This window comes from Artibeus jamaicensis, unplaced genomic scaffold (genome assembly GCF_021234435.1).
Source record: "Artibeus jamaicensis isolate MK-2021 breed Jamaican fruit bat unplaced genomic scaffold, CSHL_Jam_final contig_387, whole genome shotgun sequence".
Taxonomy (NCBI): domain Eukaryota; kingdom Metazoa; phylum Chordata; class Mammalia; order Chiroptera; family Phyllostomidae; genus Artibeus; species Artibeus jamaicensis.
In genome coordinates, this window is record NW_026521812.1 from 22,710 (window position 1) to 40,176 (window position 17,467).

Genomic DNA, 17,467 nt, shown 5'->3' on the forward strand with positions numbered 1-17,467 from the left:
TGATTGGCAGTTCTGTCTTGGTCTGGCATGGTCCTGTTCCTAGTGCTGATTGCAGAGGTTGACTTGCTACAGATTGACATAAGCTGAAACATATATTATAATTTCAGAAATCTTTGCATTTTCTCTCAAGTATATTAAATATACATAGGTACAAAATAATGTGCACGTACATAATAGAATCATCTTTCAGGGGTCGCACTGGCAAGTCACAGTGACTTGCTTTGTTTTGACCAAGAGTTTGGTACTTAAGATGCTCTACCATTACCAAATCAATAACATTAACCTTTAAATTTGAACCACATGATTTGAAGTTACTCTTTGTCTAGTCAGCACATGCCTTTATATTTTTACATTGTTGCCATTTACACCACTTAGACTCGGTTCCTATATTATGTTTTGAATTTTAATTCTGTAAGGTTTTGAATCTCTTCATAGAGATTGCAATAAATTGTTACTATACATTTGATTTTGAAGCCGCTCACCTTACATCACAAGATGACCCAGGATAGAAGAGTATAAAATGCTTATGGAAAACTAGGAATTACGGAATTTTGTCAGGCCTATGAAACACAACTTGCAGTGCAACCTCTGAATTACTTTGCTCAACCTTCTCCAGTGACCTTCTACTCCACCTTTCTCGTCGTGCTGACTTGTCTCTCCTCTGTCTGTTCAGCAGTGGGAGACATTTAGCGAACGCTCTTCAAGCTCACAAACTCTGACCCAATTTGATTCTAACATTGCACCAGCTGATCCTGTAAGTCAATCACTTAGCTTGCTTGTTTGAAATTAATTTTATTAACCCAAATTTCCATTCATTATGGTTTTTAGCTATGCATGATTCAGTGGAGTGCTTAGAGGGAAATAGTGATAGGCTTTCCAATTTTTGTGTGCCTAATGATGGAAAGAACTTTTTTTTTAACCATTGTTTGTATTTCCTAGTTATTTTGGTGAGAGAAAACTGTATGTTTTTAAAATCTGGTACATGTGTCTAAAGAAACATTTTGTGACAGTTGACTTAGTTGACTTGTTTTCATTTGCTAATTGAGTGTATGTGTTATTAAACATACTGTTTAGTGTAGTGACACTTAGTAAATACTATTTTATTTGTATGCTTACACATCATGTAATATGTACTATGTATGTAAATATACAATGTCATCTTTTATAGTCCAGGTGATATTGCTTTGACTTAAATCGTGTGTTGAGTTCTGTTAAAAGAGAATCGAGTTCAGCAGAACAATGGAGTTGTCAGTCAAAGATCCCCATTGTGCAGAGGAGCCTGTCTTGTCTTCCTGTGGTTCGCTGTGTTGCTTTGAAAAATGCTACAAAGTTCACATCCTGATTTCAAAAATAAATTCTATTCCCATAGGTTTAATTTCATATATGCCTCACCTATCCCTCAAGTTATTTGAAAACTTCAAGGCATTAGCTTGTAGTTATTTTTCTTCCTATTCACTCCTGTTTTTTGTTTTATTTTTTCTTTTAAAGAGAAGAACATGCTAATAAGCACGTTTCAAAAAGAAGAGGCAGTAGAAAGTGAAGAAGGATTTTAAAATGAGTTCAGTTGAAAGATAGGGAGAAAGGGACACAAGGCATTTTTTTTAGATGTTTCTTCAAAGCCAGCATTTATTAATTAAAACGGTCTTGTTGTTTAATGTTTGAGACAAGTGACATTTAAAGTAATGTAGTACATCAAACGTTTAATGGATCTTTGGTGTGTTTTATAATTTTAAAGAATTTGTATGTGAAATATAGAAGATGATGTTGCATTCAAACAGATAATGTATGGAAGTTTTTTCATGTGTTTTATAATTTATTAATAATATAAGAGTCAATTAATATGTAGGTCATCTGTGCCTTTTGCTTTGTCTGCTGCTTTTGAGGGCATTCATTAATCTTCAGTTTTAAACTGAAAAATTAAGGAGAAATAAAAAAGAAACATAATTTTTGCTGCTTATTATCAGCTATAATTAAGGTCTCTTGGGAGGGGACAGGTTGTGTAAGCTGAAAGAAGATCTTACGGTACCTTAGCGCTCTCTGTTTCATTCTCCATATTACTCTGACCTCCTGCTTACACAGTCAAGATAGCTTTATTTAAAGTACTCCATTCAAGTATTTTTATTTGTGAAAGAAGGTTTGCTGTAGCAATACAAAAACTATTCTCTAACCCTTAAGAAATAATTAAAGTAATTATTCACAGTGTTACAATTTTTTTGCAGGCCAGGAAAGGATATTAAATATAAAATGTACAATTCAGGGACAAAATAAATTCATTCATGACAGGCAGGAAATGCAGGGAAATAATTTAGCTTAATAACAGCAATGATCTTATAAATTCTTGGCAATAATATTCAAATTTATGAATTTTAGCTCTAGTGTTTAAAATACTGTGGCTCAGTATTTTCTCTTGTTATCTCTAGTGTGGCTGGAGGCTCTAGAATTTTTTTAAGTGTTTAATCAACATTTTAAACTTGAATTTAGACCTCTGAATTTCATAGAGTTGCCAGTTTTAAATATTTATAATCTGAAACCTAGAAACACTTTTATGGTGGCAAACTTAAATCTCAACTTTGTTCCCCAACTAGTAATTTCTCTTTAAACTTTCAATCAGGAGAATGTCCTGTTCCCACTAAGGACCTGGATTTCTTAATCTTCATTTAATACCTCCCTGACATACTGCCTGTACATACATGCCCAGGAACTACAATCCCAAATGATCTTTTGCAAGGTTTATATAAATAAGGATTGTACATAAGTAAGATCCATTCAGATTAGAAAAAAAATCACCTTGGAGGAAAAAAAACAAAGTAAGTATAGTTCTAATGTGAATTTGACAACCATTACAGTGTTGGAAATATTTAATAGAATATTTTTAAAGCTAAAATTGGTAATTAGCCATTTGCTCAGTAAAATGAATCTTTGAAAAGCTCTAAACTGCTCTGTAGCACTTGGAGACGGCTATCCCACAGCACAGTGACCTCACATACAAACTGAGATCGTTAATCATTAGGCTCCCAGAATTGTAGTGAAATTGAGTTTCTGATATTTCATTTGCAGAAACTTGGTCACTTTTGTTGAACTACTTGTCAGTTAATTGCTTCTGGTAGAATCTGCCTCTGCAAGAGAATTCTAGACCGAGGAGACTTTATTGCCCTAATCTTCTCCATGGTAATGCCTGATTTTGAGTGCCGCAGAACCTCCGAGCCATTCAGGATATGAAAAGGAAGTGAGTTTGAACACTTATTATGTCTGTCCAACTCACCTGGTTTGGTGGAGCCCCTTTCTAGGGTGCTCGTGATCTTGTCTAGGAATAAAAAGGATGTCAGAAACAAAAATGCAGTCTTAAGTAGACTGCAGTTTGATTATTATAAGCTTGATGTTTGTAATATAGCTGATCGTCATAATTATCATCTATGGCTATGGACAAAACTGGGCAGAGAACCATGGACCAACTCAGCCCAAAATTTCTACAGATGCGTTTATGTTTGTGTGCTGAGTTGTTAATGAGTTGCCAGAAGTGAAGAAGAGCATTCAAAACAGAGAGAGTATCATGAGCAGGATCAAATTTAGTGTGGTGAAAATGGAAGGTAGACATGTGAGGGGTGGGGAATGATGGGGACTGACGGGGACTGACGAGTGTAGTTGGAACCAGACTAGGAAGATCCTTGTATGTTACTCCAAGAACCTGAGTTTAGTCTCATAGACACTGTAGGCTACAGGAAGTACCATGATAAAATGAGGAAGAGGAACGGGAAGCCGGGGAGATCACTTGGGCAATAGTGTGAAAGATCGATGGGATCAAGAGATCATGAGCACCTGAACTAATTTAGTGACAAAGGGACAGATGGTAGGCAGGGCTGGATTTGGACAGGATGACAGGATATAAAGGAAGTAGAAAAGTATAGCTATCTGAACATTAATATAATATTCAATAAAGTACTAAATTGTATAAAATCAGATGCCCAAACAGATGATACAAATGTGTCATGAGTGATTAGGAGTGGGTTTCCTAAAGGCTTTGGGTTATTTAAATAGAAAAAAAGTGGGGAGAAGCTACCAGAGGCAGTCTCTTTTTAAATTTGGGGATGCTAATTTGGAGCAGAGACAATATTATTACTTTGGCATCTTGTGACTCAGGACTCAGAGGCTTGTAAGCATTCACGGTTCTTCATTCAGATGTTGAAATTCTTAAAGTCAGAGCTCTCTATCCTGTGTGACTATCATTTGTGAGATCACACGAGCTTCTGATATGCTGGTCCCTGGTCTTCAAGGAACTACCTTTCCTGCTAGTATGAGGATCCGTTGCACTAAAGCTATTATAGGCCCATAGCAGCCAGTTGATGTATGGGTGAAGTATGCAGTACATAATTGCTTCGCTGCTATAGAAACTTCAACAAATTATTTGGGAAAATGAATAGAGCATTCATAATTTTCTTTTCTTGGAGTCATTATTGTACTTCCATTTGCTGTACTAAAAATATATGAAATAGTTAATATTTCTAACTGTTGCAAGCTTTATAAGTTTGATTTTACAAGGATACACAGACTGTATATCAGATATATGCTGTAAGTTAAAGCATTAAATAGATTTTCCTTGTTTTTTCTGGTCTTGGGGAGTAGGGGTTGGAGTAGGAACTTACTGTGTCACAAGCTATCACTTCTTCCTCTTTTAATCCTGCATTATAATATTAAATCCTGATTTTCATGGCAGTTATTTCTGCTATTAAAAACTGTGAGTTAAAAAAACTGGTAATTCTTTCTAAAGCCATGTTTTTATCACCATAACAGCATTTTAAGTGTATTGTTATAAATACTTTCCTGTGATTAACTCATTATTATGTGAGGAATCTAAACTTTTCTCCATCTGTAATGTTCATCTTGATAACTATAATTTTAGAGTTCAGGTTAATTGGGTAATACATGAACCCTGTCCAGAATCCCAGTGGTACAGAGGCAGGAAATTACTATGAATGGATTTATCAGTATAATTGCAGTAAGAAATTAATTTGTTATAAACGGTTTGAATTTAGAGACTGTGAGACTAAGCCAAGGAGAGCTATTAAACAAGAAATGGTACGCTGGTACATCACTTTCTCTAGCAGAGACTTAGTGGTACTCAATACTACGTCAAAACAGTGTCCCACTGAAACTGAAAAGTTGTTATCCTTTATACTAAAGTATAAACTTGACTCATTACTAAATATTTGAGATTTGAGGATCTCATGTTCAGTTTTTCACAGCAGCACACATGCAAACTGACTTCTCGTATAGGGATCTGAGCCCCCTCCCCAGTGTTTTTCAGCTGGTGTGTTCCTATTAAGCCAAATGCTTCTCCCCTTCTGGTTCCTCTGCTGGGAGTCTCAGCTCCCGGGGTCAGGCTTGCCTGTGTTCCCAGGTGCACCTTTCTCTTTTCTTTTCCTTTCTGAGAGGCTGCCATTTGAATTTCTTCACTCTTCCTTGCCTTACTCTTTCATTCTTTTCAAAAGTCTCTTCTACCAGTTTCTTTACTTTTCTAATAAGGTTTGCCACTTGCAAAGTTTCGTAATATCAGATGTATTACCATCTTGAAAAGGTTTAAGAAAAGTATTAGAATCTTTGAATAGTAGTCTTACTGATCTCTCTTTAAACAAATGGATTTTGGGGTGGAAGTTGTATGCAAAACTTTAGAATTATGTAGAACTAATCTATAAAAGTATGTACTATGCCTGCTATTAAATTATAGCAGGCATCTCATTAACCTTGTTTTATACATGAAAAAGAGAAGTGTCAAATTTTCTTGATCAGTTTTCTGAAAATGAGGTTAGTCTGTTACTTGATTTTGGATTCTGATGAAATAGTTCAGTTTACTTTAACCTGAGAGGTTCAACTTGTACAATTTCATCAGATCATTTCATACTTTGCCTTTGAAAACTGTCTTAAATTGTATTTTTATAAGGTCATTTTTTATGAAATCCATTCATTAATCATCCGGAAGTTAAAATGTGTTTTTTATCAAAGAAATCAAATCGTTAGGCATAGTGAATTTGATTTTTCTACATATAATTCTCTAACTTTTAATTTAAATTAATTTTCATGCTTGCCTTAGTGTGAATAAGAGAGTCTAGCTACCGTTTAAAAAGCTTTGTTAATTTTGATTATTTCATGGTATCAGCTTAGCATCTTTAATACAAATTCTGTGTTCCCCCTCATTTGTCTCTAGGATACTGCTATTGTTCATCCAGTTCCCATTCGGATGACTCCAAGCAAAATCCACATGCAGGAAATGGAACTTAAACGAACTGGCAATGGTAAGGAAGCCAGCTGGACTGTATTCTAGGTTAGCAGGTTGTGTGTTGTGGTTCCCAACCGTGTGTTACATTAGCATCAACTGAAATTATTCTGTCAGGGTTCAGATTTCTTTCATGAATGCTGATTTTTTTTCAACACAGTACTTTCTACAGTTATATGTGTGCATATTTATATGTATATTTTAAGTTATGTTACAATTTATAAAAGGAAATTTTTGAGTTTCAATTGTAAAACTTTTAAATAAGGACATTTGAAAAAATGTGCCTTTTCTGACTGTGTTTTTATGATCACTTTTGTGAATTTTCATTTAAAGTATGTTAAAATTGTAACTGAAGAGGCATATGTTAAATTTTGGCTTTGAAATTATTTTGCTTAAACTCTTGAATTTTTTCTTTATTTTAGATGAAATGTTTTGTAGTTAGAGTTTCTCAAAGGTAAATGCATTTCCTATAAGCAGCATAATAAATTACTTATTTACAGCCATTTGTGTTACAGAATTTGTATTAAAAATGCCAAACTGGTACCATGAAATAATCAAAATTCTGTTCAAGTAATTACCCTAAAGGGATAAAATTAACAAAGTATGAACATGCAAATTGACTTTTTTATTATAATATATCTTCTATTATGTCAGAAAACATATTTCTATGTAAATAGGCTTATATTTGTTTTTAATTAATGTAGTATTTTGTCTTATGTCCCATGGGATATAAGTAGTTTATCTGCTACTTCTTCGTAATATCTAAATGAGGTCTTGTCATGTGCTCTGAGGTTTATAAATTTATTAATTCAGATACCTACATCTTGTATTTTTATGTATTAATTCTCTACTAGATCATACCAATCCCACTAGCCCATTACTTGTGAAGCCATCTGACCTATCAGAAGAAAATAAGATAAATTCATCAGTGAAATTTGCTTCTGGAAATACTGTAGGTAAGTGAAAGGTAGCATTACATCTTCTGTTAGAAGTTTATTAAGTCTGGATTTAGAGCCTAAAGGATGCAAATGTATAGCCATTTAATACTATCTCCACCGAATAAGGTAGAGAATAGTCACTTTTTTTAACATCCTACCCACTATATGAATAAATGGTTCCCCGTTGTTGCCTGAGCCTTTTTCAAGGCAGGCCTCCTGCTTGCTGTTCCTCTCAAACAGCCTGATTAGGTCCCTTGGCTCTTTCCCACCAGCTCCTTTCTTTGTCTCTCACAAGAAATCGTGTGTACCAGTATCTAGTTACTCAGCCTATATGCCAGGCTCTGTTCTAGACACTGGGGACCCACACTGAAGTAAGCAAGTCTGTGCCTTTGTGGAGCTTACATTTTGTAGGGAGAGAAGGGGGACGGCGGGTCAGTGTCTCATATCCTAGCAGGTGGTTAACACCCTGGAGAAAATGCTAATGTATGTACTGTTTTTTGACCCCCTTTCATGTGACTTATTCTGAATAATTCTGTTATTAAGTGTTAACTTTTCTGATTTGTAACTTAATCTATATGTATAGTATTTTATTGTATAAATAGGCCATTATTTGATTTACATTTAATTTTTTATAGTAATACTGGGATAAACTGTTAACCTGTTAGCCAGTTTTAAATATCTGATTTGAAACAATAATTCAGTTATATTTGTTTGAGGCACTTAGAGTAAAAGTGAAGAAATTATTAAGTAGGATATATTCCATTTATCAGCAGATGGTTACAGTAGTTCAGACTCTTTTACTTCAGACCCAGAACAGATCGGGAACAATGTAACTCGTCAAAGGTCAGTATTTCTGTCAATAAAAACATTAAAATATCTTGTCACATTTTAATATTTAAAATGATTTAGGACCAAGTATAAATTACATATTTTTCTCTGTACTTCTTTGCTTCACTGAAAGTGAAGATCTCAGTGATTACCTATTAATTTATGTAAAAGAGAAATAATTTTGATTTTTTCCAACTTGAACAAAAAACAGACGAAACCTTATTGTCTCATGGCATTCTGTAGAAGATTTAAGGACTGATAACTTCTGCCCGGCTGCTATAGCTCAGTGGATTGAGTACGGGCCTGTGAACCAAACGGTTGCTGGTTCAATTCCCATTCCAGGCACATGCATGGGTTGTGGGCCAGGTCCCCAGTAAGGGGTGTGCGGGAGACAACCACACATTGATGTGTCTGTCTCTCTCTCTCTCTCTCTCTCTCTTTCTCTCTCTTTCTCCCTCCCTACCCCTCTCTCCAAAAATAAATAAATAAAATCTAAAAAAAGGAAGAAGAGCTTGTAACTTCTTTGCAGTCGAAATTTAATACTGGTAGTCCTTTTTTAGGTAAACATGGGAGCCTGTTTCAGTAATAAATGTGCAGGTTTCCTTTTATAGCCTTAGGGCTATTACCAAAAGAATTCTGTGTTTTAAAAAGCTATTCAGAACCCCATCCCAGTGTTGCGCTACCTACCAACCCGAAGATCTGCATTGTATATCATTTTTCAGGCACAAACTAAAAGAATGTGGGATTGGGTGAGGACGGCAGGGGTTTGTCTGTAAAGGTCTACCATCCACAGAAAAAAAAACTACAGGACAGAAGCATCTTTTTCCTCTTGTTTCCTATATGTGGTACCTTTTGCCACATACCTGGAGGATATAGAAAGAGACTCATAATACAGAATTGCCAAAGAGCTTGGAGTCAAAAGGCTGCTTGTTCATATAGTTTTCCTGTGTTTCTTAAAATTCTCAGTCATCTTGGATTTTATTCTGCTTTTTATCCCTATAAGTGAGGATCAGATTGCCAGAGTCCATAAAACTCTTCTCAGAATATAGAATATTTTGGTAGCAAGTAAGTGCATCTCTAGGGTGAGTTGAGCATAAGTGTATTTGCCTCTAAAATGCTATGGCCGGTGGTAACCCAGGCACGGGAACCACAGGTAGTTGGGCCACATTGTGCCTCCGTTTTCCAGACTTCAAACTCTAAGTTGAAAACTATCCTTATCTGAAAGTAGACCTTCTCACATTTAAAAATAAATATTTTAGACTAATACATAGTGCCTTTAATTAAATGGGAAAACATCATACTAGTTTTCCAGTCTACCTTGAATACTTAATAACCTTTTTTCAATTTTTTTGAAATTTTGTTAAATGTAAAATTATACTTTATAAAAATATTATTTGCCACATTAAATAACCACTTGTTTAATGCACATCATAAATAATATTGTCCTTATTCATTATAATACTTGTATACCTACTCGAGAAAATATCCTTTGCTGCTTAGCCCAGTTTGAATGCTTAAAAGAAAAAAGCTTCCATATCAGTAGCATGACCGAATGTAATGCGATGAACTTTGCAGGTCTCATTCAGGAACGTCACCTGATAACCCCGCTCCGCCACCTCCCCCTCCAAGGCCACAGCCCTCTCATTCTAGATCGTCATCTTTAGACATGAATCGGACCTTTGCAGTCACCACAGGTAGGGGTTAGAGGGCCGTAATACATGTTATCATTTGAGTTTAAAGTTAAGGACACACGACATATCCTCAGTATGTCTTTAAAATATTTATCTGGAGGAAAAATTCAAATTTAAAAAGTATCACATGAGAAGTGATTTTTTTGCTTAATGACTGTCTAAAATGTGTTTGAATTCAAGTGATAAAAATGGGAACCTGAGAGATGCCACAAGAGATTTTAAAAGCACAATGTGGCAGTATCGAGGAGGGAAAGCTAATAGGTCTTAAGTTATCTGACAAAGGAGAGAGTCATCACTTACTCTGAGATTTTAATTTTATGTAACTGGTCATTATTGTGATGTTGATCAAAGTAGTAAAGTTGGGACACTGGGTGAGGATGTCCTGTTTGGACGTGATGAGTTTGCGATGATGAGGAATGATGGTCAACAGGCTGCTGGATTTGTGGGCTAGGAGATATTGATGCATGGTTTGAAAATCATCTACATAGAAACTATAGAGTGAAGTATTAATTAAAAGAGAAAATTGGAAGTCCTCATATTTGATGGCTAAAGATCAGTCAGAATGTGGGGAGAAAACCAAGATTGCATGGTATTGCAGGAATGAGGTAGGGCATTCGAACAAGAGAAGTGAAGTCTGGGAAAAGGCCACGCAGTCTGGCCACTAGGTCCCATCTCGACAGTTATATAAGACAATGAATATGAATGCCTTCCGGTACCTACCAGACAGTCTTAGAAATCTGTATCACTTGATTGTATTCATTCAACCTGCTCTACTAGCAAGTAATTTTATATTTACTAAAACGAAGACTTGTGTATCCATGCAGGACAACAACAGGCTGGAGTTGTTGCCCACCCTCCTGCAGTGCCTCCAAGACCACAGCCCTCACAGGTATTCTTCAGTGTGCTCATTACTCAACGTCAGTCATTCCGCTCCCCATGGTCAGTCTGTCTGTGAGGTATTGGATTCTGTTCTAGAATTATGTTAAAGATCCAAAATTGCCTAATTGTCATTCCTTCTGGGCAGTTAATTCAGAGGAGGTAAGACTTATTTTGAAAGATAATTCCAGTAAAGATTTGAGGTTTTTGTTTTTTGTGGGTTTTTTTGGTTTTTTTTTGAAAGAAGCTTCATAGTGACCAAAATGATAGTGTCTTGACAAAAGAAGGTTTAGTGGACAGAACAAAGGGTTGGGAGATCCAAGACGTCCATCTCTGCTGGGTCCAGCAGTAATCCACAGTGACCTCACTGCAACTGTCTGGATGTGTGGCTGCATCAGTAAAGGAAGTAGAAGGTGGCCTGTGTATCCCACCAGGGCGAAATTGTTTCGATCTGCACAAAACTATTATGTGCCTGGGCAGATTCTGGATTATAGCTGTTAGTTTACGTGACTGACTGACTACCTTTACGGTAATAAATGAATTTGGTTGTTTTTTGTTTTTGTTTTTTTTTTTTTATTTTAAAGTTGGGTATTTGCAGTTAAAAAGCTGGTTTCTTAATCATAAAAGATACTGAGATTTTAATATTCCAGTGTTTATTTCATCTAAAGTGCCAGCACATGTACAGATGTATGTTTACTGGGATTACCCTATAAAACCCAGTGAGTTTGTCTCTTGACTCAAGAACCGGTCTAGTGGGGAATACAGAACCATAAACAACAATTATAAGTGTAACCGTAGATGTGTTTATGAAATGCTTTGCTACACCTTTACTAGTTAATAGTCAGGGGTCATTTTAAAAAGGTTAAAGTGAAGGAAGTAAGACTTAAGCAGAGACTGGAAAGATAAAGGGACAGTCAGTCCTCTTGCAAAGGGCACACCAACCAGATGGAATGGTACCCACAAAGCCACAGAGGTGTAAGGTAAGTCTGGCATGTCCGTCAAGGAAAATCGAGTGAGTTCAGTATCACTGGAGTGATGGAAAAGGGAACTGAAGAGGTCTTGAAGGGGCAGAGCGTCTCCTGTATGTGATTATAAGGAGGATAGAATTTTTCTTAGAGGTGGAAGTTTTTTAAAGGGTAAGCAAGGAAGAGAATTCCGATTTATTCCGATAGCATCTTGTACTTCCTTTGTCATAAAACTTCTCACACTATTTTAATACCTTGTTACCCTGTGCCTCAGCCTGCAGTAGACTGTCAGCTCTATTAGGGCGTGGACCTTACTTCTTTTTTGTTCAGTGTTACAGCCATAGTATGTGGCCAAAAGGAGATACTCGGCAAATGTATTATTTGATGGAAAATTGTAGGGTCGGTCTGGGAAAGGAGTGGGGGACAAATTGAAGTGAAGTACACTGAAGTGCTGGAGGAACTGTCAGTGTGCTGGTTCTCACACTTTAAAAATAACCTTTTTAGAAATACAATGAAACATATTTTTATATTATATGTTTTATATTATTTAGAAATATAATTAAAAATATAATATATTTTAATGTATTATTAAAAATAATAACTTGTTTAAAGAACAATCTGTTAAGCAGTCGCCCCATTAAAAAAAAAATAGAATCAGAGAGTAGGGCCAGACCTTCCTCTCTCCTTATGTACCTTCTTTGCAATAATAATTTCGTAAAAGTATCTCTTTTATTGGGTTTTTTTGTTTTGTTTTTTTTTAGTGTCTTAGTATTTCATTTCTGGGTTTTTTAGAGCCTAATATCACTGTTGCTCACCTTGCTGAATTTACAGATAATAAAACAGAGCACCTTTATGGTAATGTTTTCAAAGAAAAAGAGGCCTCTTTGCGACTGCTGCACCATTAAAGTGTTTGTCCCTCTGCCCCCAACCACCGCACAGGCCCCTGGTCCCGTAGTGCATCGGCCTGTGGATGCGGACAGCCTAATAACTCACACCAGTACCTCACCTCAGCAGATACCGGAACAACCAAATTTCGCAGATTTCAGCCAATTTGAAGTATTTGCTGCATCAAATGTAAATGAAGAACAAGAAGATGAAGCTGAGAAACATCCAGAAGTCTTGCCGGTTAGTTTTTAAGGGCTCATCCAATTTTCCACAGGGAATCTCTTTCCACATCATAATTCATAGCCTGTCTGTAAACAGAGGGACCTCTAGAGGAGTACATATTGGAGTGAACATCAGGGAGCAAAAATCTGCTGCTGCTGCCTTGAGAGGGTTGACATTCCCCAGGTCATTGCTTCTCGATTTTTTCAAATGATTTTTTCATTAGCCTTAGACATCTGCTGGTTGCAGTGTAATGCTCAGTAAGAATCAGAATCTGGGTGGGAGTGGCTGTTGTGTGAGAAGACGCAGCCATCTGGTCCTGGCTGAAGCAGTTCCCTGGGTTGCATCTCAGTGCTGCGCTTCTGATTGTGATTTGGTGAAGATTTCCATATAGCATCAGGCACTGGTCACCACAGCTACACTCAGCTTGTACAACATGAGAGTAAGTCACTTTAGTTAGACAGATTTACAGATTACGTCTCTGTAGACAGTGTTTCAGAAGACTCTGTTTAGTTCTGGTGGTGAGAACTTCTCTAGGGTTCCCTGACCTCACTAAATACAAATACAGAATTGGAGGGACCAGAGGAATTCTAAAACCTTGGTTCTGATTGTCTCAACTTATTGGGCCTTTCTGACAGATCCCCAAATCCATGTTTATTTGACTGGCATCATTGCTAAAGGTTTCTTATAGATCTGATCCACGGAAAATTTTCTACCAGCCACTTCTTCAAATCTGTAACCTTCTGTCTCACCGTGGGGCTACTCAGGGTATGGGCTGCACCTCCAGGAAGGCAGGGGAGAACCTGAGGGGAAGTTCTATGTGCGCTGGGTACTGGTACTCGTGCCCCTGGGGTAGACGCATCCCCTTCCACCCTCAGATCTATGACCTGCCCTCCTCTCTGCCCTTCAGCAGTAGGAAACAGTCATTTCACAGGGTTTTCTCAAATTCCTTCTCATATTCATCTCAGATTCCTCGTTGTCACAATGAATAGTTTTGTAACATTTTACTCTGATATATGATGTATATTTATGCATAATTATGTATTACTTGTATATAATTAGTAACATTGTGTATTCATCTCTAGGTTGAAAAAGCTTCTGACCCTGCAAGTTCTCTTCGAGTTGCCAAAACAGATAGCAAAATTGAAGAAAAGACAGCTGCTAGTGCTCCCGCCAATGTGGTATGCAAAAAGTCTTTCTGAATATTGACCATTTTGTATGTACAAAATGTTACAGAAAATCGTTCTTACTTTTTAAGATTTTAAAAAGATGACAGATGTCTTAGATATAAAGTTAGAGACCATCTAACTCATTCTGTTGCTTCTGCCTATTAAAAATTCTAGATGGTAGTCGTCTATATTAGTGCATGCCCCAGGTTATCAAAATTTTTGTGGTATTGAAGTCATCTAAGTGCATAAAGTAGAACTTCCTTTTTGGAAGTTCAGGGGTTTTTTTTTAAGTATAATAGGGCAAAATTATCAACCCTCTGAGGTTAATGTTATATTCTATGCGTCTTTAACTGTTTTAGGGATAATTTTGTCTCTCAAATTTTATGAACATTTTTAAACATACAGAAAAATTGAAAGAATTTTACATTTTAATCAATAAACCTACACCTTTATTGTACCATTAATATTTTATCATACTTGCTTTATGCATATTTCTCTATTCTGATATCTATTTATATCAGCAATTTTCAACCTTTTTCATCTCATGGCACAACATAAGCTAAAACACTACAATTCCGTGGCACACCCCAAAAATACATTTTTTGCCAGCCTAACCAAAAAAGAAGTGTAATTTTTATTTATTCACACTAGACGGCTATTGTATTGGCTGTCGTTTTTTAAATTGGGGCATCTAAGGCACAGGTGGCAAACACAAGGCCCGCGGGCCAAATCTGGCCCTCCACCTTGTTTTATATGGCCCAGCACCTGGTTTCTACCCAGCGGCAGTACCAAGCTCCTTGCCCCCTGGTTAAGGAGTAGTTACATTTACACAGTCCTAAAGTTACATTCAGCCCTTTGAAGGCAACTGTGTGGCTCGTGTGGCCCCCAGTGAAAATGAGTTTGACACCCGTTGATCTAAGGGAAAAGAGAACAGTTGCCCCTGACTACATAGTCAGGTACTGCGTGTTTTAACAGTTCTTCCAGTACACTGATTGAAAATCCCTGATCTGTATCAGTCCTCCTTATCTTCTGTTTGCATTTCCAAGGAAGTTACAGATATTAGTACACTACCCAAATTTTGTTAATTTTTTTCTAGCTTTATCCAGACATTCCTAATAGTTATTAAAATAGCATTGGTTTCTGAAAGTGGTTAAATTCTTCTTTCTGGACACTTTAATGTTTACTACGTTAGTAGTTCTGTGGTGTCTTTTAATAGTTAATTTTTGTCAGCTCATGGCAACAAATTAAAAATAGGTGTGGGTAAGAGATGACAGTTGAGTCTTCTTGTTTATTAACAGGTCACATCAGGTACTAAATAAGTACTAAATACTATATTTGATTCTGTTGAAGGCAGGTTCACAGTTTCCAACAAAATGTCCACTCATTTTCATGAGTTACAATTACTGTGCACCTTAGTGAAGGATTTTTGTTTTTTTAACAATGCCTGGCTTTCCACTTCTTTAAAAATTGCTTTCTTCATTGAGGTGATATATTTTAGTAATTTTGAGTAGGAAATTTTGTGGTGATAATGGGTGCACATTTCCAGAGACTCCCTTTTATATTTATTGAACAGGTGTATATTGAGCTCTTATCATCATCATGTTAAATCTGTGAGTATTACAAGTTTGAGTCAGATTCAGGTCACAAGGGAGCTGTTATTTACCCTTTAAAAATTGTCTAATGGGTACATTCACAATTATGATATCAAGTAGGAATATCCTTTTTTGTTGTGTTGCTACAAATTGTACATTGTTTTTAAGTAGGAAAAGTGACTCAATTTTTGGAGAATAAGTGGCTTAAGGAAAACAAGTGGTACTGGCAAAGTTCTGATTAACCATGAGTGTCTTTAGGAAATGCTCATTTTAATGGAATTCTTGTCTTCTAGAGCAAAGGTACAACACCTCTTGCTCCACCACCCAAACCTGTTCGAAGAAGATTAAAATCAGAAGATGAGTTAAGGCCAGAAGTTGATGAACATACACAAAAGACAGGTGTCTTAGCTGGTGTTCTTACATCACAGCCTTCTATTCCTAGGTAATCAAAGCTATTTCTAAACATATTTAATTACTAGGAACAAAGAGCACAGCAGTTAAGCCCTGACTGGTGTGTCTCAGTGTGTTGGGGGTCATCCTGTAAACCTTAAAGGTCACCAGTTCTAGTACTGGTCAGGGTACAAGCCTGGGTTATGGGCCAGGTCCCTGGTTGGGGGGCATGTGAGACGCAACCAATCGATGTTTCTCTCTTTCACTTTCTCCCTCCCATACCCTCTCTCTAAAAATAAATTAATCTTAACTATTTTTTTAAAAAGCACAGCAAATAAAAATATCAACCAGAATGAAATTATGTCAGACTAGTTCTTTAGTTGGAGTTCTTAATTTTCGCTCTTTGAGAGTTTTCTCATTTATGAGTAAGTAGAATAATCTTTCCACTTTTCTTTTATTGAATTCAATTCCAGTTCCAATTTAGTGCCGTATTGTAAACTTTGAAGCAGACTTTTTAAAAATTAATAGTCTGGAGTAACACTGCTACTTTAACTATAGTTGTTGTAGACCAGGAATTGGCAGACAGGTACCCTGGGCCAAATTCAGCCCATGGCCTGTTTTCGTAAGTCCCACAAACTATGGCTTTTACATTTTTATTAAAAAGAGGAGAAAGGAGAAGAGAGAAAGAGAAAACGAGAATATGCAATAGAAACTGTATGGCCTTCGAAGCCTAAAATATTTACTATCTGGCCATTTACAGAAGAAGTTTGCCAATGCCTGCTCTAGACTAACTTAAACCCAGGTGACTCTATTGAAGAAGAATAATTAAAACAGTATCAACAATAATCAAGCTTCTGAAGCTTAAATGCCTTTGGTTGACCATTGAAACCGAGTACGTAGGGTTAAGCTATACTAATAAGGCCAGAGTTGCTCCCTCTGCTTTCTAGTGTAGAGATCAGGCCCTGACTGGTATGGCTCAGTTGGTTGGGCATCATCCTGCAAAGTAAAATGTTGCCAGTTCGATTGCTAGTCGGGGTACGTGCTTGGGTGGAGGGCATGCACAAGAAGCAGCCAATTGATGTTTCTCTGTAACACCCATGTTTCTCTCCCTCTCTTTCTCCCTCCTTTCCCTTCCCTAAAAATAAAGCCTTTAGAGGTAGATCAGGGATGAAGGGAGAGAATTTAAAGATAAGAGATGAAGGTTGGTTATTTTTTGCCCTCTTTATTTCCTCAGGTCTGTGGGAAAAGATAAGAAAGCTATTCAGGCATCAATTAGACGCAATAAGGAAACCAACACAGTTTTGGCCAGACTGAACAGTGAATTACAGCAACAGTTAAAGGTAATGTAGTTTCCGAATATTTGGGAAGTTGCGTGGACTCAGTATCTCAGAGTTGGATTGGACCTCAGAGGTGATCCAGCAATTCTTACATTAGTATGAAACTTTCCATGTAGCAAGAGAAATATGTGTCTCGAATGTTTTATATGCCTTTGAGTCTTTTAATATTAAAAGGAGTTTCTTGTACTGAGCTCTGATATGACTGCCTTATAAGGCATTGCTGTTCTTACAGTGTTCCTAACTTTTCATAGTGAAACAAGCGAGGACATATGGTGACCTGAGGTGCTTCCCAGATCACACGCAGCTCTC

The 17,467-nt window shown here is 36.7% G+C and overlaps 1 protein-coding gene across 1 annotated transcript in view; it reads left to right on the forward strand.

Moving 5' to 3' along the window:
• Window positions 1-17,467, forward strand: part of LOC119043649 (ralBP1-associated Eps domain-containing protein 1) — a 35,804-nt gene that overhangs the window by 15,716 nt on the left and 2,621 nt on the right. Inside the window, exons 3-12 of the mRNA XM_053664868.1 lie at window positions 674-754; window positions 6,200-6,287; window positions 7,123-7,224; window positions 7,980-8,049; window positions 9,610-9,728; window positions 10,550-10,614; window positions 12,506-12,691; window positions 13,756-13,851; window positions 15,725-15,873; window positions 17,056-17,161. Of these exons, the coding sequence (XP_053520843.1) occupies window positions 674-754; window positions 6,200-6,287; window positions 7,123-7,224; window positions 7,980-8,049; window positions 9,610-9,728; window positions 10,550-10,614; window positions 12,506-12,691; window positions 13,756-13,851; window positions 15,725-15,873; window positions 17,056-17,161 (1,062 nt within the window). The remainder of the gene's footprint in view (window positions 1-673; window positions 755-6,199; window positions 6,288-7,122; window positions 7,225-7,979; window positions 8,050-9,609; window positions 9,729-10,549; window positions 10,615-12,505; window positions 12,692-13,755; window positions 13,852-15,724; window positions 15,874-17,055; window positions 17,162-17,467) is intronic.